This window comes from Triticum urartu, chromosome 1, assembly GCF_003073215.2.
Source record: "Triticum urartu cultivar G1812 chromosome 1, Tu2.1, whole genome shotgun sequence".
In the NCBI taxonomy this organism is placed as follows: domain Eukaryota; kingdom Viridiplantae; phylum Streptophyta; class Magnoliopsida; order Poales; family Poaceae; genus Triticum; species Triticum urartu.
The window spans coordinates 458,408,036-458,428,842 of NC_053022.1; the positions used below are offsets into that span (position 1 = coordinate 458,408,036).

Sequence of the window (20,807 nt, forward strand, 5' to 3'; positions counted from 1 at the left end):
AATTTCAGTAGAATTTTCAAATTGCACCTGGAGGATATCTTGCATTGGCAATTTGTTTATTGGAAGCAGCACTGTACGATACAAAGCATTAAAGTTGGTGAGGAGAACTCCAAAAAATTTCATGCCATGGAAACTGAAAGGTTTCGGAGAAACACAATTTCTTCCATTAAAAATTCAGCAGGTGATGTGGTCTCAGATCACCAGCAACTAGCCGGCATGTTTTGGTCTGATCTTAATCAGCGTATGGGCAATGCAAAAGGCATCCGCATGGGATTTGATTTGGACACTTTAATTGCGCGTGTTGATGGCCTGGAAGATTTATCCCAGCCCTTTACAGACTCAGAGGTTGATTCTATCATTAAGAACATGCCAACGAATCGGGCTCCTGGTCCCTATGGCTTCACTGGGCTGTTCTTAAAGAAGTGTTGGCCAATCCTAAAGGAGGATTTCATGCAACTAGTTAAGGAATTCTATGAGGGGAGATGTAATCTGGAATGTCTTAACACTTCGTTAATTACTCTAATCCCCAAAAAGCTGAGCCCTGAAGTTGTAGGTGACTTTTGCCCCATCTCTTTGACTAACACGTGTTTGAAGTTTTTGACTAAGCTGCTGGCTAACCGTCTTCGGAAAGTGATCCTCAAATGCATTCACCGCAATCAATATGGCTTTCTTCGGTGTTGTTCTATTCAAGATTGTCTGGCCTGGTGTTTTGAGTATATACACCAATGCAAAGCCTCGAAGCGCCCCATCGTCCTACTTAAGCTGGATTTCATGAAGGCCGTCGATACAGTTGAGCATGAGGTTATCCTCAGAATGTTTCAATGCAAGGGTTTTGACTCCCGATGGACTGGATGGATTAATAGCATATTATCTACAGGATCTTCTTCTGTGCTTCTCAATGGTGTGCCGGGTAAGCATTTTGTTTGCAAAAACGGAGTGCGTCAAGGTGATCCCCTTTCACCATTGCTGTTTGTAATCGCGGTTGATTTATTACAATCTGTCGTCAATGAGATGTGCTCCAGAAACATCCTTTCACTGCCAATCCCAACCAGCTCCAGTGATTACCCGATAGTACAGTATGCCGATGATACCTTAATTCTCCTGCCTGTGATCGATGACCAGCTTATTGCCTTCAAAGAGATGCTTGACACTTTTGCGGCGTCCACAGGATTACGTGTCAACTTCAGTAAATCCTCACTCATCCCAATCAATATGAGTGATGAGGAAGGTGTTAGGGTGGCTTCCTTGCTTGGATGCGACGTTGGGACCATGCCATTCACGTATCTAGGTTTGCCCATGGGAACTTCTAGACCTACAATCTATGATCTACTGCCCCTGGTCGATCGCGTCGAGCGACGTTTATATGCCTCCTCATGCTTACTAAATCAAGGAAGCCGATTGCAACTTTTACAATCGGTGTTGTGCTCTATGCCAATATATTTTTTTGTACATTATCTCTTCCCAAGGGCATTTTGCAGCAATTGGAGCGAATCATGAGACAATGTCGTTGGAGAGGCAACACGGATAATCCACGCCAATCATTGGCCGCTTGGGATTTGGTCTGTGGCCCTAAGAAATACGGGGGATTGGGTGTCCTTAATTTGGGAATTCAAAATGAGGCTCTTCTATTAAAGCATCTCTTCAAGTTCTTTTAATAAGGCTGACGTGCCTTGGGTCACTTTAATTTGGGATACTTATTACGCTTCTTCACCACCCCAAAGCACCCAGACCTGTGGCTCCTTTTGGTGGCGTGATGTCATGCGCTTATATCCCAATTTCTCCAAGCTCGCAGTTCCACAAGTTCATAGTGGAGACACAGTGCTATTTTGGCTTGATCATTGGCAGCTGGGAAATCGTGTTGTCCTGTTACATGACTACTTCCCAAGGCTTCATTCATTTGTAATTGATGATGTAATCACTTTCAAGGAGTTTTCTGAACTACCTGATGCCTTGGACCATTTCCATTTGCCTCTGTCACAGGAGGCTTATGATGAACTCTCACAGCTCCTGGCCCTGCTGCCTTCCATCAACCTGGACGAGGAGAGAAATGACATCTGGATAGGGACTTCGAAGTCTGGTACCTTTATGTCAAAGATATACTATGACTCATGCTTCTCTCACCTAGTTGTCGATCCTATCTTCAAATGGATTTGGAAGAGTGCATGCACGCTCAAGTTCAAGGTGTTTGGCTGGCTTCTTTTAATGGATCGTTTGAACACTCGGGATATGATGCAACGCCGACATTGGAACATCCAGGATGCAACATGTGTGCTATGCAACTGTACACAACATGAGGATCGAGCTCACCTCTTCTTTGCTTGCAACTTTAGTCAAAGGGTTTGGAATTACCTTGGGATCTCTTGGTCTGTTCAACCGAACCAAACCACATATGAGATGGCTCAATCAGTCAGGAGGGATTTTAGCCATGCTTTCTTCACTGAGGTTGTCTTCACTGCTTCTTGGAATATTTTGACACAAAGGAATGGGAAGATTTTCAGGAATGAGCAACCTTCTTTTAGAGCTTGGAGCAGAAACTTCATTCATGATATTTCTCTTCTCTCTCATTGAATTAGATGTAGATATAAAGATAGCTTATTGTCTTGGATAGCTAACCTTTCATAATTTTTTGTAAGTTCCCCTTCTCTTTCCTTGTACACTTGTAAAGTTGTAAACTTATAATTTCCTTTTCTTTTAATAAAGGACTATGAGGTTGTTGCCTTGCAGTATATAGTCAAAAAAAACAAAGAGTCTCTTGTGTCCCCAACACACCCAATACAATGGTAAATTGTATAGGTGCACTAGTTCGGCGAAGAGATGGTGATACAAGTGCAATATGGATAGTAGATAAAGGTATTTGTAATCTGAAATTATAAAAACAGCAAGGTAACTAATGATAAAAGTGAGCGTAAACGGAATTGCAATGTGTTGAAACAAGGCCTAGGGTTCATACTTTCGCTAGTGCAAGTTCCCTCAACAATAATAACATAATTGGATCATATAACTATCCCTCAACATGCAACAAAGAGTCACTCCAAAGTCACTAATAGCGGAGAACAAACGAAGAGATTATGGTAGGGTACGAAACCACCTCAAAGTTATTCTTTCCAATCAACCCGTTGGGATATTCCTATAAGTGTCACAAACAGCCCTAGAGTTCATACTAGAATAACACCTTAAGACACAAATCAACCAAAACCCTAATGTCACATAGATACTCCAATGTCACCTCAAGTATCCGTGGGTATGATTATACAATATGCAACACACAATCTCAGATTCATCTTACTCAACCAACACAAAGGACCTCAAAGAGTGCCCCAAAGTTCTACCGGAGAATCACAACGAAAACATGTGCCAACCCCTATGCATAGGTTCATGGGTGGAACCCGCAAGTTGATCACCAAAACATACATCAAGTGAATCACGTGGTATCCCATTGTCACCACAGATACGCACGGCAAGACATACATCAAGTGTTCTCAAATCCTTAAAGACTCAATCCGATAAGATTACTTCAAGGGGAAAACTCAATCCATTACAAGAGAGTAGAGGGGGAGGAGAAACATAAGATCCAACTATAATAGCAAAGCTCGCGATACATCAAGATCGTGCCAAATCAAGAACACGAAAGAGAGAGAGAGAGAGAGAGAGAGAGAGAGAGATCAAACACATAGCTACTGGTACATACCCTCAGCCCCGAGGGAGAACTACTCCCTCCTCGTCATGGAGAGCACCGGGATGATGAAGATGGCCACCGGAGAGGGATTCCCCCTCCGGCAGGGTGCCGGAACGGGTCTAGATTGGCTTTCGGTGGCTACGGAGGCTTCTGGCGGCGGAACTCCCGATCTATTGTGCTCTCTGGAAGTTTTAGGGTATATGAAGATATATAGGCGGAAGAAGTTCGTCAGGGGGGGCACGAGGGGCCCACGAGGGTGGAGGGCGCGCCCTAGGGGGGTGGGCGCGCCCCCCTACCTCGTGGCCTCCTCGAAGCTTCCCTTACGTGCACTTCAAGTCTTCTGGGCTTCTTTCCTTCCAAAAATGAGTTCCGTGAAGTTTCAGGTCAATTGGACTCCGTTTGATTTTCCTTTTCTTCAAAACCCTAAAACAAGGTAAAAACAGAAACTGGCACTGGGCTCTAGGTTAATAGGTTAATCCCAAAAATGATATAAAAGTGTATAATAAAGCCCATAAACATCCAAAACAGTAGATAATATAGCATGGAGCAATCAAAAAATATAGATACGTTGGAGACGTATCAAGGGATTGACAACCCCTTTATTGCATTGGTTGCGAGGATTTTATTTGTTTGTGTAGGTGCGAGGGACTCGTGTGTGGCCTCCTACTGGATTGATACCTTGGTTCTCAAAAAATGAGGGAAATACTTACGCTACTTTGCTGCATCACCCTTTCCTCTTCAAGGGAAAACCAACGCAATGCTCAAGAGGTAGCACCCCCCGGGAAGTATATGGGCCTTATTGGGCCATAGTGGGAGAGGGGAGAAGGGAGCCTAGGAGGTCCCCCCCTTTCCTTCCACCTCTCTCCCCCTTCATTCCTCTCCTAATCCAACTAGGGAAGGGGGGAATCCTACTCCCGATAGGAGTAGGACTCCCCTTGGGCGCGCCATAGAGGGGTCGGCCCTCCCCCTCCTCCACTCCTTTATATACGGGGGAGGAGGGCACCCCATAGACACACAAGTTGATTGTTTAGCCATGTGCGGTGCCCCCCTCCACAGTTTTCCACCTCGGTCATATCGTTGCAGTGCTTAGGCGAAGCCCTGCGTCAGTAGCTTCATCATCACTGTCATCACACCGTCGTGCTGACGAAACTCTCTCTCGACACTCAGCTGGATCTAGAGTTTGCGGGACGTCACCGAGCCGAACGTGTGCAGATCGCGGAGGTGCCGTATCTTCGGTGCTAGGATCGGTCGGATTGTGAAGACGTACGGCTACATCAACCATGTTATCATAATGCTTCCGCTTACGGTCTACGAGGGTACGTATACAACACTCTTCCCCTCTCGTTGCTATGCATCACCTAGATGGATCTTGCGTGTGCGTAGGAATTTTTTTGAAATTACCATGTTCCCCAACAGATTAAGGGGTCCCCGGGCCGCCGGCCCATTGCTTATGGGCCCGACTAATGGGCTACTGTGGAGCCAAGCTAGAGCGCGGATCCGTGGCCGGATAGAAGATCCTCGGAACCGTGGTGTGTCCTCCAAGTCAATATTAGGCATGATCTTTCCTTTATTGTAACCGATCGTATGTAACCCTAACCCTACTGGTGTCTATATAAACCGAAGGGTTTTAGTCTTTAGGGCCAGAGCAACATCAACACCCCATCAACCTAGAGTTTATCTCGCCTAATCTCGAGGAAGATCGACTGTGTAATCATACCATACACATCAAATACAATCAAGCGGGACGCAGGGTTTTACCTCTTAGAGAGTGCCGAACCTGGGAAACACCGTGTTCTTCGTCCCTTGTTCCACATTGATCGTAGATCCACAGCTCGGGACCCCCTACCTGAGATCCTCCGGTTTTGACACCGATAGGTGGGTCTTCTCGGGAACACGAGCAACCCCTAGGAGGAAACGGGCATCGCTTAATAAACCAGACCTAGGGTTTCGCCAAACGGACACATTTCAACTAATAACTATGTCCAAAATTAGAAATAAAATGTGCTTTGAAAAGCCAACTCAGGGTGGGTCGAGGCATCAAAACAACAACAAAAATGATGAACATATACTAAAAATGAAGCAAGTTTTTATAGAAAAACAGAACACGTCACACCATTTCCAATCACACGTTAAAAATCTAATTATGTCCAATCTAACATTTATTTAGTTGTACATAGTGTTACGAAATTTAGACAGGGAATCCTTTTTGATCTTTTTCTAAATGCAGATGTTCACATGCACACACATGCACTCACTCCTATAAGATACGCATACATACCTTACCACTATGAGACCTTCGGGAGTCTAAGTCGTCAAACCTTGAGATTGACCAAGTCAACACAAGCCTCATATTTGACACAAACATCGTCTCTCACTAAGCCAACGTCATAAAATCTTATTCTTCATGTGTAGAATACATCACGAAGAGGTGTATTGATTTCATAGAAGAAGAGCCACATGGTTGATACAACCCTAATCCAGAGGGTTGGCAATCGCACCCACCACAACTGTATCCAACTACAAGCCATGAATGACGAAGAGGTGGGACACAAAGTATCAAAGTTATGTCATGACCGATGCCAAACACTTCGGAAGCACGACCATGACTTTAGATGAGTCTAGCTTAACGCACCCTCCACCTTTGCGCCTACGAAGAATTGTCTAGTGGGTAACATGACTCAATGTGGACCCTAGGAAGACAATGTCGAAGAGGCGACAGCGTACAAGCTCCATTAAGGCTCATGCCCATGGCAGCAACCAACACTATAGCAATAGCAATACACCGCCCTAAGCCTTGCTGCTGAGAACATCGATGGCACCGACTCCAACTTCCACTCTGGTGGGTCTCCAGGGGAACACGAGCAGCCCCTAGAAGGAAACGGCCATCGCTCGGTGAACCAGACCTAGGGTTTCGCCAAACGAACACATTTTAACTAACAACTATGTCCAAAAATAGAAATAAACATGTGCTTTCAAAAGCCAACTCAGGGTGGGTTGAGGCGTCAAAACAACAATAAAAATGATAAACATATACTAAGAATAAAGCAAGTTTTTATAGAAATACATAACACATCACACCATCTCCAATCACATGTTAAAATCTAATTTTGTCCAATCTAACCTTTAGTTAGTTGTACATAGTGTTATGAAATTTATATAGAGAATCATTTCCGATATTTTTCTGAATGCACACACATGCACTCACTCCTATGAAGATACTCATACATACCTTACCACTATGAGACCTCCTCCAATGCAAAGGTGCTTAGATGAGGTGCTAAATGCATTAAATACCTTAGCAACTCAACTCCCCAAAGCATAGGTGCTTAACTTGTTGCTAAGCACAATTTATTTAATGAGTTAGCACCTAAAGTCTTTCATCCATTGGTCAAGTTGTTTCATTTAAGTGGTTTGCCTAGGTTCACGCGCTTGGCATTGGTTCTTCCTGGGGTCACCAAAGTGCTCTCTCTCCTCCTTAATTGTTGTGCCATGTTATTTTTTCGCTTATGTGGCATGCTTAGCACCTGTCCACCGTGGAGTACTGGGAAGGGCCTGAGACATTTGGGAGTCTGAGTCGTCAAACCTTGGGATTAACAAAGTCAACACAAGCTCATATTCAACGCGAACGTCGTCTCCCACTAAGTAAACATCAAAAAATCTTATTCTTCATGCCTAGAATACATCACGAAGAGGTGTATCAATTTCATAGAAGAAGAGCCAGATGGTTGATACAACCCTAATCCAGAGGGTTAGTGATCGCACCCACCACAATCGTATCCAACTACAAGCCATGAATGACGAAGAGGTGGGACACAGAGTACCAAAGTTATGTCATGACCAATACCAAACACTTCGGAAGCACGACCATGACTTTAGGTGAGTCTAGGTTAACGCACCCTCCATCCTTTGTGCCTACGAAGAATCGTCTAGTGGGTAACATGACTCGGTGTGGACCCTAGGTAGACGATGTCGAAGAGGCAGTAGCAGCACGTACAAGCACCTCAAAGGCTCATCCCCATGGCAGAAACCAACACCATATCAATAGCAATATACCGCCCTAAGCCTTGTTGCTGAGACCGGCCAATGGCACCGACTCCAACTTCCACTCTGGTGGGTCTCCACGGGAACACGAGCAGACCCTAGAAGGAAACGACCATCACTCGGTGAACCATACCTAGGGTTTCGCCAAACGAACGCATTTCAAATAACAACTATGTCCAAAATTAAAATAAACATGTGCTTTCAAAAGCCAACTCAGGGTGGGTCGAGGCATTAAAACAACATCAAAAATGATAAACATGTACTAAGAATGATGCAAGTTTTTATAGAAAAACATAACACATTACACCATTTACGATCACACGTTAAAATCTAATTTTGTCCAATCTAACCTTTATTTAGTTGTACATAGGGCCCGTTCGAAGGCTCTCCACGAGCGAGCTTCACCGTCTCCCGCGTGAAGCCAGCTCGAGCGCGCCAGCATCTGGAAGCCTGCTTCGCGGAGCCTGTCCCCTCGCAGTGTAATTTCCTGGAGCAGACGAAGCATAGCTCCTAAAAAATGGAAGGTGGAGTTGCTGCAATTTACATGAGAATGCCACCGCCAAGTCAATCCTTGCATACCGATTTGCCCGACGCGCTTTCCTGTCGCCCAACTTCTCTTCACCCCTCGTCCCCTTTCTACCCCATCTGTAACCCTAGGAGGGCGCCCCCACACTGCCGCCGGCCCGCCGCCACCCATTCGATGCGGCGCCGATGCTCCGCCTCGTCCCCGCAGGCTTCCCATCCCATCGCTCGTCGCCGGCACCCAGTCGACCTGCTCTGTCGAGCTTGCCGTCGGATCCACACCAGAGAGCTCACTTCTCCTAGCTCCCTTCCCCACGCTGGCTTCCTGTTCCTGGGCTATTTCGAGTTTGTACATTGTCTGGAGCTGCTCTATGCTGCCAAACGAATCTCTGCTCCCATCAGAAGCTGGCTGCAGGTGGCTTCGCGAGAAGCAGGCTATTTCGAGAAGCTAGAGAGGATCTGAATGGGCCCATAGTGTTATGAAATTTAGGTAGAGAATCCTTTTCGATCTTTTTCTAAATGCAGACGTTTACATGCACACACGTGCACTCACCCCTATGAAGATACGCATACATACCTTACCACGATGAGACCTTCGGGAATCTAAGTCGTCAAACCTTGAGATTGACAAAGTCAACACAAGCCTCATATTCGACGCGAATGTCGTCTCTCACTAAGCAAACATCAGAAAATCTTATTCTTCCTGTCTAGAATACATCACGAAGAGGTGTATCGATTTCATAGAAGAAGAGCCAGACGGTTGATGCAACCTTAATCCAGCAGGTTAGCAATCGCACCAACCACAATTGTATTCAACTACAAGCCATGAATGACAAAGAGGTGGGAGACGGAGTACCAAAGTCTGATGTCAAACACTTCGGAAGCACAACCATGACTTTCGGTGAGTCTAGGTTAATGCACCATCCATCCTTTGCTCCTACGAAGAATCGTCTAGTGGGTAGCATGACTCGGTGTGGACCATAGGAAGACGATGTCGAAGAGGCGGCAGCAACACGTATAAGCGCCTCAAAGGCTCATGCCCATGGCAGCAACCAACACTATAGCAATAGCAATACACCGCCCTAAGCCTTGTTGCTGAGAACGGCCGATGGCATCGACTCCAACTTCCACTCTGGTGGGTCTCCACGGGAACACAAGCAGCCCCTAGAAGGAAACGACCATCGCTCGGTGAACCAGACCCAGGGTTTCGCCAAACGAACACATTTCAACTAACAACTATGTCCAAAATTAGAAATAACATGTGCTTTGAAAAGCCAACCCAGGGTGGGTCGAGGCGTCAAAACAACAACAAAAATGATAAACATATATTAAGAATGAAGCAAGTTTCTATAGAAAAAACAGAATACATCACACCATTCCAATCACATGTTAAAATCTAATTTTGTCCAACCTTACCTTTTATTTAGTTGTACATGGTGTATGAATTTTAGACAGAGAATCATTTTTTATCTTTTTCTAAATGCGGACGTTTACATGCACGCACGTGCACTCACTTCTATGAAGATACACATACATACCCTACCGCTATGAGACCTCCGGAGGTATGAGTCGTCAATCCTTGAGATTGACGAAGTCAGCACAAGCCTCATATTCGACGTGAATGTCGTCTCCCATTAAGAAAACGTCAGAAAATCTTATTTTTCCTGTTTAGAATACAACACGAAGAGGCGTATCGATTTCATAGAAGAAGAGCCAGACGATTGATACAACCCTAATTCAGGGGGTTAGCGATCACACCCACCATAATTGTATCCAACTGCAAGCCATGAATGACGAAGAGGTGGGACACAGAGTACCAAAGTTGTGTCATGACCGATGCCAAACACTTCGGAAGCACGACCATGACTTTAGGTGAGTCTAGGCTAACGCACTCTCCACCCTTTATGCCTAAGAATATTCGTCTAGTGGGTAACATGACTCGGTGTGGACCCTAGGAAGACGATGTCCAAGAGGCGGCAGCGAGAGCATACAAGCGCCTCAAAGGCCCATGTCCATGGAAGCAACCAACACCATAGCAATAGCAAATACACCGCCCTACGCCTTGCTGCCGAGGCCTGTCGATGGCACCGACTCCAACTTCCACTCTGGCAGGTCACCACATGAACCCAAGCATCGCCTTCAGAGGAAAATGGCTTCACGCCGTCATCATCGCTCGATGAACCGGACCTAGGGTTTTGCCAAATGGATACTACATTTCAACCAACAACCACGTCCAAAAATAGAAATAATCAGGTGCTTCAAAAAGCCAACTTATGATGAGTCGAGACACCAAAACAGCAGATAAACGATAAACAAATACCAAAAATGGCACAAGCTTTTATAGAAAAATAGAACACACCACACCTTTTCCGCCAAAACATTGCAAAACATAGGAGGCAACTCAAACTCCGTGCAAAAAAAGGAAGCAACTCAAATGCAAAACAGGCCTTAAATCACCCCAAAAAATATATTAAAACCAGCTGTAAACACCAACAAACAGCCCCAGGCCTCACCCAATTCAAGAGTCAAACTATGGAAACACATCACAAACAAAACTAAATTAACACGAGTAGATATGATATGGTGACGATAGATTCCATAAAGGCAAAAGATATGATGGCCAGTGGCCAGAGAGCCACTTTGTTGTTGCTGCAAGTGCAAGCCCAAAAGGCACCGCCGGGGCTCAAATCCTCCCGGAAACGAACGCAATTCTCTCCTTCCCAAATAAAAACCTCACCACTCCTGCGGACTGCGAGCCTGCGGCCCTGTCTCTCTCTCTGTGTCCTCCACCTCCTCGTGCTCTCGCCTCCCTCCAACACCCTTCTCGCCGCCGCCGCCGCCCCCTCGCCGGAACCCTAAATGGACGCCGGCACCGGCGCCGGCGCTGGCGCGCCCTACGCCTCCCGCACGGCGGAGGAGGTCTTCCGCGACTTCCGCGGCCGCCGCGCCGGCATGATCAAGGCCCTCACCCAAGGTATCCGCGCCCCTCCCTCGCCCCTCTCCATCCGCTCCTGCTCGCTGCCGGATTTGCCCGCCGGCCCGCTCCCGTGTCGCTGACGTGCCCTTTTTTGTTTGCTTGGTTGGTGGCTTTTTTGCAGAAGTGGACAAGTTCTACCAGCTCTGCGACCCCGGTGAGTCCGCTCGATCTCTCCCGGTGTAGGGTTTGGCGGCGCCCAAGCTACCGCCGCCGCTAGGTATTGGTCGCTTGGTTGCCCCGCTGGGAATTCCGGAGCTAACCTTGTTGAATTATGCGCGTACGGAGCTCTGCGGCGGTGGTGGCTCCGCAGCTTTCGTCAATGCGGTGATGAACTGGGGCGTCGCGTGGGATTGGAAGTGTAGACCGGAGGGTGATATGGTTTATTGGTTTCTTATATGGTGCTTGGAACCTTCGAATTTGTGATACTTCGTGTTTTTTTTTTGCTTGGTCGTTAGCTCTCGAGAATTTGACGGTAGCCAGAGTTGCAGGGCGGAGGAATTTGAAAAGAGAAGAAAAATGGTGCCGCGAAGTTCTGAATTAGTGATGTATATGTGGTGTATTATCTCTTTGTCAGATTGCTCGTTTCGCGCCTTTTTCCTCCATAAATGCAGTCTAGGTTCATGGGTTCATAGCCTGTATCAAATATGGTTTATTAACTTCTATGTTGCTTGGAATGTGATACTTTGTGCTTTTTGCTTGGTTGATAGCTCTTTGAGAATTTGATGGTAGCCATCATTGCAGGGTGGAGGAATTTGAAAAAAAAAATGGTGCTGGGAATTTCTGAAATTAGTGATGCCTCTGTGGTGTATTGCCTCGTTGTCGGTTTGCGCGTTTTGTGGCTTGTTTCCTCCATAAATGCAGTCCAGGTTCATTGGTTATTAGCCTGTATAAATATGGTTTATTAAGTTCTTATGTTGCTTGGAACCTTCGAATTTGTGATACTTTTTTTTTTGCTTGGTTGTTGTTAGCTCTTTGAGAAATTTGATGGTAGCCATCATTGCAGGGCGGAAGAATTTGAATAAAAAAGTACTGGGAATTTCTGAAATTAGTGATGCCTGTGTGGTGTATTGCCTCGTTGTCGGTTTGCTTGTTTCGTGGCTTGTTTCCTCCACAAATGCAGTCCAGGTTCATTGATTAATAGCCTGTATCAAATATGGTTTATTAAGTTCTTATGTTGCTTGGAATCTTTGAATTTGTGATACTTTTTTATTTTGGCTTGGTTGTTGTTAGCTCTTTGAGAAATTTGATGGTAGCCATCATTGCAGGCGGAGGAATTTGAATAAAGAAGTGCTGTGATTTCTGAAATTAGTGATGCCTGTGTACTGTATTGCCTCGTTGTCGGTTTGCTCGTTTTGTGGCTTGTTTCCTCCATAAATGCAGGACAGGTTCATTGGTTAATAGCTGTATCAAATATGGTTTATTAAGTTCTTATGCTGCTTGGAATCTTCGAATTTGTGATAGTACTTTTTTGTTTTCGCTTGGCTGTTGTTAGCTCTTCAAGAAATTTGATAGTAGCCATCATTGCAGGGCAGAGGAATTTGAATAGAAAAGTGCTGGGAATTTCTGAATTAGTGATGTCTGTGGTGTACTGTCTCTTCGTCGGTTTGCTTGTTTCACGGCTTTTCCTCCGTAAATAAATACAGTAAAGGTTCATGGGTTCATAGTCTGTATGCTATCATTAGCTCATATGTTTTGGTGAAATTGGAAGTTTTTAGGGGCCATTGCACCTTGGGGGTGGGGTTAGAAGTGCAAGGCTGCTTCATTTGTGTTCTCTAATAGTTCGTTCTTCCCTTTCTTGCTTGCATAACAAAATTCTTGTGTATTTTCTAATTATGTTTATCCGTACAGAAAAGGAGAACTTGTGCCTTTATGGGTACCCTAATGAAACATGGGAAGTGACGTTGCCAGCTGAGGAAGTCCCCCCAGAGATTCCTGAACCAGCACTTGGAATCAACTTTGCTAGGGATGGCATGAACGAGAAGGATTGGTTGGCACTAGTTGCTGTTCACAGTGATTCCTGGTTGTTGGCTGTTTCATTCTACTTCGCGGCACGGTTTGGATTTGACAAAGAGGCAAGGTAATGATTCCATCAAACTTTCTGTTTCCTTAAACAAGCATATATGCATCCTTAGCTCATGTCCTCCATTTTCCATTTGCCAAATATTTTTAACGGATTCATCTACAGTTTGGTTAGTTCAACGTCTCCCTGATCAAGGGGTACGCAACAGTCACTAAACAAATCCCTCATTGCTAGCTTTTGATTTTTCATCTTAAGCTATTGTGATTCTTCTTTATTAAATTTTCTTCTTACTTTGTTTAGATGCCCTCTCTTGAATATCTCTCTCCACACTTTTTTTTTTGATTTGAGATCTTGGTTTAATCGTTTCTTCCATGTGCTCGTTTTTCAAGTCTGAAAAAAGGAATTGATTGCATGCCCAGATGCTCATAATGGTCCCAAATAGAATGTGTCCTTCAGAATTATTAACATTACACCACATTGGGGAACACTGGAACAATTTACAAGTTAAAGTTAGCATGTAGTCTGACTTATGGTCATCCTTAAGTTCTTGTGTAGGACTACAATTTTATCCCATCGTTTTGAGGTTATTACCAGTAGTTCTGTTTTGAAATAGCCTGAAGAACAAGTATTAAAAATGTCAACATACAAGCACCCTGGAGACTGCCATTTCTAGAATATCATACATTATAAACGGAGAAAGTAATTTACTATATCTTCTTTTGTCCTTTACATTATAAACGGAGTAAGGGCGTGTTCGGTAGCTCTCCACAGCCTCAAAATCCTCAACAACATAGCCCAAAACCAGCAGCCAGCTTCGCAGTTAAAATCCCGGAGTTACAAATCGTTCGGTAGGGTAGCTCCTCGTTCTGGTTGTTGAAACAGGCCGCCAGCCACCTAGCTATGAGAAATAGCAGCTCGGGAGGGCCCAACTAGGTGTGACAGCCCATCTAGGCGTGGGAAGCCTGCTCTGGCAAACGAACGAACCGGTAACTGCCTTGGCGGTGGCACATACTTGTAATATTTGCTACAAACGAATGAACCGGTAACTCACTTGGCGGTGGCACTCACATGTAATTCTTGGCAACTCCTGCTTCGCTGTTTTGGAGGAGCTCGAGTTTGCCAGCTCCGCGACTCCGCGAAAATTGCACTGCAAGTTTCGCCAGCTTCTCTCGCTCATAACCAGGATTTGGATCGTTCGGCTGCACTCCTCACGTGGAGTTGAGAAGCGGGAGGGCTTCCGAACACGCCCTAAGTAGTCATGCAAGGCAGTTATTGTATCCTCCCAAGAGTCCCAACCCTTGCTTAATATACGCGCCAGCATGAGCAAAACACTAGAAGTTGCATTCACATTCAGTCCCAGGAGATTTTGTATTGCACATTCTAAATCACATTCACCACTAAAATTTAGAGGAAACAAGTTTGGCAAAAGTTTATTTCATCTGTATGGTTTCTATTCGTGGCTTAGCAATTAGTAACACTTCCTAAATGACTTGAGAACTACTGGCATGCAAATTGCTACCTGCTGGTGAAGTTCAAAACAAAATTAAGTTAAAGTCACTGAATTATAGCACAAATTGTATACAGAGGGCAGACTGACCCTGTTTAGACTAGATCAAATGAAATTAGTCCTCGGCGCAAGTATTTATCCAGTAGCACAAATTGTGCTCTATATTATCACCCTGAAGCATCTTTTCCTGGGCCTGTAGCTTGATGCTTTAAAACAACTTGGAGGCTTCTGACTCATCCTAGTTGCTCGAAACCTTCTTTAGTGCGATAACTTATTATTTTTAGGTGGGTTAACTTTGTTCCAGGTCGTGCAAGATTAAGTAATAATTAGACTAACATGCTAATTGACAGCCATCTCAAAATTATTGAACTTGAACATCCTGATGGATCTTGGACTGGTTTTTGTTTGATAGTCCACCATCTTCATGAAGAATTATGATTGTTTGATCCTATCTTCAGATGGCAATTGATAAGTGAGCGAAGAAGCCTCGACGGTATTGAAATTTCTGCACATAACACTTAGGGATGACTTAGTATTTATCTGAAAATCATCACAATTTCGAAGTTTCAGGGACAACCTAGTGGACTTACGTATTTGTAGTGGTAATAACTTGGTAGATAAATGAGTGCTCTAACAGGGAGTACTATGTTGGATCTAAACATTAATAGAAGTTAGAAAAGCACCATGCAAGCTGGTACTTAGCTTATGTATTGCGGTATTCATATTGGAGCTAGGATTTTCTAGTTAAGTATTCAAGATGAGTGATATAATCATATAATTTCAAATTGAATCATGTAGTTAAGACTAGGTGCTACAGTTATTTCGTGGATGTGTAGCATCAGTTGTAAATGCTCAGAATGACTTGATGATATAGTAGCTGAATACATTTGTCAACATGATTTTGGAACTTAGGAAATTTATAGTTGGGAAAATGTTTTGAGTTCGAAAAATAGAACCAAAGGTTCAGAACAAACACATGTTGTTAGCAAATAAGATTTGAGATGCAAGCAGCAAATGCTACAATCAATTCAAATATCTCAAGAAAATTTAGATCATGAAGTTGACTCCTTCGTCAGGTTATCCTGCATAGCTGATGAGTGTTTAGTGCAATGGACCTTTAACATCACGACATCTATAGAAAAGCCTCTTGATTTTGCTTCGAGATACTAGGGAAGTTATCAGATTAACACCAGAAATTACTGCATAATACGGATAATACGTGCACTTAATGGCTGGGCGGCTGCAGATATTATGGGGAAGCTTCAGATGTATGCCAAGCATAACTGCAAATTTTAGATGGTATGAAAGAATGCATCTAAGGCCTAGAGCCCTGGATAAGTTCCCAAGCCGGCTTCAAGGCGTAATGTACTGTGGTGAATTTGGACTGCTAGAGTAGTCGAGAGCCCTCATTCATGAGTGTGTTCATTGTTCTTCTCCTTTGTAGTTTGCGATGGCTTAGCATATGATAAAATTAGCCGGGTGCAAATTTGAGTATCTTCATTATTTGTTGAAGTTCAAGAGTTCTGTGTCAAAAGGCAAAGGTGGTAATCAAATCCAACTATCCAAGGCTGATTGAACTGCATTTCAGCAGCCGAAGTAGGAGCAAATTTTGATGCCAGTAGTATAAATTTTCTAACTAATACTCTTGGGTGGCTTCTGTTTGATTTTGGTGTGTTCCACCTCATGGGCAAAGCTATGTGAGGCCAGCACAGGCCTTAGCCCCACAACCCAGAAGAAACAACTAGTTAACAGCTAATATGTAGGCCAATTTGTCACAGAATTACTTACCCTGCTTTTTCTGATGTCCATGAATTGCCATTTGATGTCTTCCCTACCCATCGAAAGAAGCCAAAAAAACCGTGTGCAATAGCTTGAATCCATAGTGCGTCCTACTTTCGATAGGACCGATTGACAATTGAGCAAATTTTCCCATTATTTAACTATGCAGTTCACCTGTCCAATGTGCAACAGTCTAAACTTGACCGGGTTTATTTTTCTTACTATTATTTAACTATGCAGTTTCATTTAGCATTTCGATAGGACCGATTGACAATTGAGCAAATTTTCCCATTATTTAACTATGCAGTTTCATTTAGCATTTCGATAGTTTGAATTTTCATTTGGCCTCTCATCTCAAAGCTCAGCCACTGTTCCACCTGATAACTTGTTCACCTGTTTTTGCATGAGATAGCAATCATTTTTTATGGGTGGATGTTAGGAGGTTACAAGAGCTAGTGTGTGGGTGTTTTTCTTACTACAGACGCTATGACTTAATGGTAGTTTGATTTAGCATTTCGATAGTTTGAATTTTCATTTGGCCTCTCATCTCAAAGCTTAGCTGCTGTTCCACCCGATATCTTGTTCGCCTGTTTTTGCAATGGATAACAATCATTTTTTTTGGGGGGGGGGGGGGGGGGTTTGGGGGGGGGGGGGGGGGGGGGGGGGGGATGTTAGGAGGTTACAAGAGCTAGTGCGTGGTATTTTTGTGCAATTCATGGAGTTTAAATTGAATTCTTAATCAGAGATACATGAAGCTTTGCTGCAACTTACCTTTGGCATAATGTTCCATGGTCATACTGAAATATGGTCAGTTGAGTAAAACCCAGTTTTCTGCTGCCATGTGTGTTTAACAACCTATGCTGTGTTTTGTGTCTCACACAGGAGGCGACTCTTCAACATGATAAATAACCTGCCTACAATATTTGAAGTCGTGACCGGGGCTGCAAAGAAGCAGATCAAGGAGAAGGCCCCCAACAGTACGCACAAGAGCAATAATAAGCCAAGCATGAAAACTGTAAGTGAAGATACTATTTATGCCGCCTTGCAGTATAAGATGTCACCAATAACTTATCCTCCGTTTTATAGTATTCAAAGCCTGAGTCCCAGTCAAAGGCCCCAAAGATAGCGGCACCCCCAAAGGATGAAGACGAGAGCGGCGAGGACTATGGAGAAGAAGAGGAGGAAGAGCGCGACAACACCTTGTGTGGTACCTGTGGAACAAACGACGGCAAGGACGAGTTCTGGATCTGCTGCGACAACTGCGAGCGGTGGTACCATGGGAAATGCGTCAAGATCACGCCTGCTCGAGCCGAGCACATCAAGCACTACAAGTGCCCAGACTGCAGCAACAAGAGGGCGAGGGCGTAACGGCGACAAACAGCACCAGCAGGGCGGCAGGACTCGGAATGGAACCAGCGCCGGCACCAAATCGCCATCGTCGATGCCTGCTGCAGCCTGCAGATATGGCCTAGCTCTCTAGCTCATCATAGACTCGCTTTTCGTTTCAGTCGAACACTGTTGATTCACCCTTGACCCTGCAGTTCGTTCATGTTGGTCCGACTCTTGACTTGTGTGTGTTTTAAACCGTTGGTTGGTCGGTGTAGTAGTGTTGTACCAGCTTCGATCTCTTCAGCGGACATGTCAAAGGCGTTCTTCAACTGAAAGGACCCGAAAGCTGACACCATTGTTTCTGGCCTTGTTAGCCTCGTCTCGTTCCTGGGCATATATATATGTTGCTGGTCTTGTTTCCCTTGCTTTGGTTATTGTTGGCATAACTGATGCCGGCCCTTAAGGAGCTTCTGTGCATAGCTCCAAGCGTACATTTTGACGTAATAGTAGGCTAAGTGTATGTTTAGGCCTTCTTTCAGTAGTTAATGTGTTTCCCACAAGGTATTAGGTTGCCTTGATTTTCTTAGTTACTTTATACTGTATGTTCTCAGTATCCTTGCGGTACGAATTTTGTAGTCTCCTTAAATCATAGTTTCAGGAGAATAATCCAGGCTAAATTTGTTTTGCCTTGTGTTCATTTTAGTGAGGTATTTTTAACTTCAGTTTTGAGAGCTGCCACCAGTGTGCCCTGCAGCCCCTGCTTAGTTGGTGGACCATCAGTTACTGTGTACAAGATGGAGAGGTTTGGAGAAGTGACTCTCCTGGATTAGTCCAGCTGCGGGTGGTTAGATCGATCACGCGATGATGGCTGATGGCATTCATAAACTTTGATGCTCCGAGTACGCTTCTCTCACAGATCTTGGATGTGTTCGTCATGTGATGTCTTTCTAGTGGCAGGTGGCAGGATAAACCAAAATCAAATAAAGCGCTAGGTCCAAAACGTTAATTCTTCGAGGGCTTATCTGCAATAGCGAAGAACAGAAGACACCCAAGTTCGAGATGGACCATTGAGGATCTCATCGAACAGAGACGAAAACTCCGAGGACCTGTTTGTAAAAGAGCAACACATACGAGGGGCTCAAAAGAAGGGCGCAGGGACCGGCGCGAGAAATCCCAAAAAAATTTGGACCATTTCTCGATTTGTGCGTGTCATCCTTGCGCAGGGGCCATGCTAATCTTCTCTGTATCGTTCCAATTTTATCGGATGGTGGTGGGGTTTTTTTTCAACGTGTGGAAGAAAGCTAGTTCTGTTGCTTGTTGTTTAAAGAAAAGGAGAACGCCAGTTATATATTTGACCAACACATTTGTTGTTTCTCTCGATGTGTAAAACAACCGACCAACACAGGAGGCAGCTGTATCCTCTCTTCATAGTCCATTCTCCGGTTTCTACTCGCCATTCGGCCATTGTACATTCTCCTTGCATTTTAATACTATAAACGTGCACGTCATGGCGTGTGTTTTCTGAAGAGAAAGTGAGTAACAGGCCAACACGTCTGTGGAAAAAGCAGGAGCCTACTGCATCTGACAGTAGACCCAACAAGTTAAATCACGGGAAGCACCTAGTGTAAACCCTGGGGCTCACAGTTACACATGTTGGCTCGCTAAACGACTTCTTTTGCGATTACTAAGTTACTTTTTGGGTCTGTCTAGGACACATTTGAACGTGACAGTTCACTATGTTTGTGGTCTATTTTTTTTGTCTCAGCTTTTTTTTTCTTGCTGTTGCGTTATTTGTAAAAGCTTAGATGTGACATCCTTAGAAAACATCTAGATGTGAATTGAACAAACTGTTACTTTTTCATACCAGGTACATATGGCTGAAAGTGCTTGAGCGCCTTTTGTGTCTTTGGGGCTCGGGGCTCGGACATCCATGTACTTGGGCTACCTAATCTGAGGGAGACGATAGCAACTACTGCCTAATCTGAGGGGTGATCGAAGGTAGAAAGCACTACCAGCGGGCTCTGCTAAAATTCATGTGGATGCTGGTGTATCGATGCCATCCAGAGGTGGACTGCAATGGCGGTCTGTCGAGATGATCAAGGGATTTTTTTGGGGAGCTCAGCTCTAGTTATCCACAGTATACACGATCCAGCAACACTTGAGGCAATCATGTGCAGAGAAGCACTGTCGTTGACAGAAGACCTTTTGTTACATAATTTTGTGGTGGCTTCAGACTCCAAGCAAGTCGTCGGAGACATCCACAATGGCTATCAAGGGAAATATGGTACTATCATATGTGAGATTCATCAGAGAGCTACTATGTTTAATTGTGTTTTTTCGTTCAAACCTCGAGAGTCTAATGGAGAAGCTCATAGTCTAGCCAAGTTTTCGCATTCTCTACGTCAAGGGCGCCATGTGTGATGTGTGGCTAGGCCAACCTCACGATCCGAGATGTATTCCACTGTCTGTGGTTTTTGATCAATAAAACTTGGTTTACCCCTAAAAAATACTATTGCCTGGTATTTGGGTTCGAACGGAGGAAACCAACACATGATGAGAAAACACAAACTGCAGCCAAGTTTAAATGGCAGTATGGGGACTAGCAGGGAACTTTGTCATCGCGTGTAAGCCCAAAGCTAAGAGGAGAGCGATGGCTTGGTCTAAGCCCCGGTCGGGATACATGAAACTTAATGTAGACGTTGGGTTTAGTCATGACAATCTGAATGGTACGTTTGGTACAATTCTCCAAGATGATAATGGCAAAATCATAGTTGCAGCAAATGAAAGACTGAACTTTTGCTATGACTCATTTTCTGCTGAAGCAAATGCTGTAACATTTGGGTTAAACTTAGCACAAACAGTGGGATGTAGCAAAATTGAGGTTGTCTCCGATAATGAGTTGTTAATGCTCTGAAGGAAGGCTTCTCCGACAATCACGTTTTGTTTGATTCATGAA

At 44.4% G+C, this 20,807-nt stretch overlaps 1 protein-coding gene and 1 pseudogene across 1 annotated transcript; one reads left to right on the top strand and one right to left on the bottom strand.

The window, feature by feature from the left end:
- Positions 1-10,937: 10,937 nt before the first annotated feature.
- Positions 10,938-18,272, top strand: LOC125518816 (PHD finger protein ALFIN-LIKE 5). The gene is made up of 5 exons (XM_048683687.1): positions 10,938-11,213; positions 11,338-11,370; positions 13,065-13,293; positions 17,405-17,537; positions 17,609-18,272. Exons 1-5 carry the CDS (start codon positions 11,099-11,101, stop codon positions 17,888-17,890), a joined length of 792 nt encoding a protein of 263 aa, XP_048539644.1. The 5' UTR covers positions 10,938-11,098; the 3' UTR covers positions 17,891-18,272.
- Positions 18,273-19,028: 756 nt separating this feature from the next.
- On the bottom strand, positions 19,029-19,139 carry LOC125533434 (annotated as a pseudogene).
- Between the last annotated feature and the right edge of the window lie 1,668 nt (positions 19,140-20,807).

Coding starts and splice junctions, on each gene's coding strand:
- LOC125518816 (XM_048683687.1), top strand. CDS start 11,099: ATGGACGCCGGCACCGGCGCCGGCGCTGGCGCGCCCTACGCCTCCCGC. Junction 11,214..11,337: donor GATCAAGGCCCTCACCCAAG/GTATCCGCGCCC, acceptor GCTTTTTTGCAG/AAGTGGACAAGTTCTACCAG. Junction 13,294..17,404: donor GGATTTGACAAAGAGGCAAG/GTAATGATTCCA, acceptor TGTCTCACACAG/GAGGCGACTCTTCAACATGA.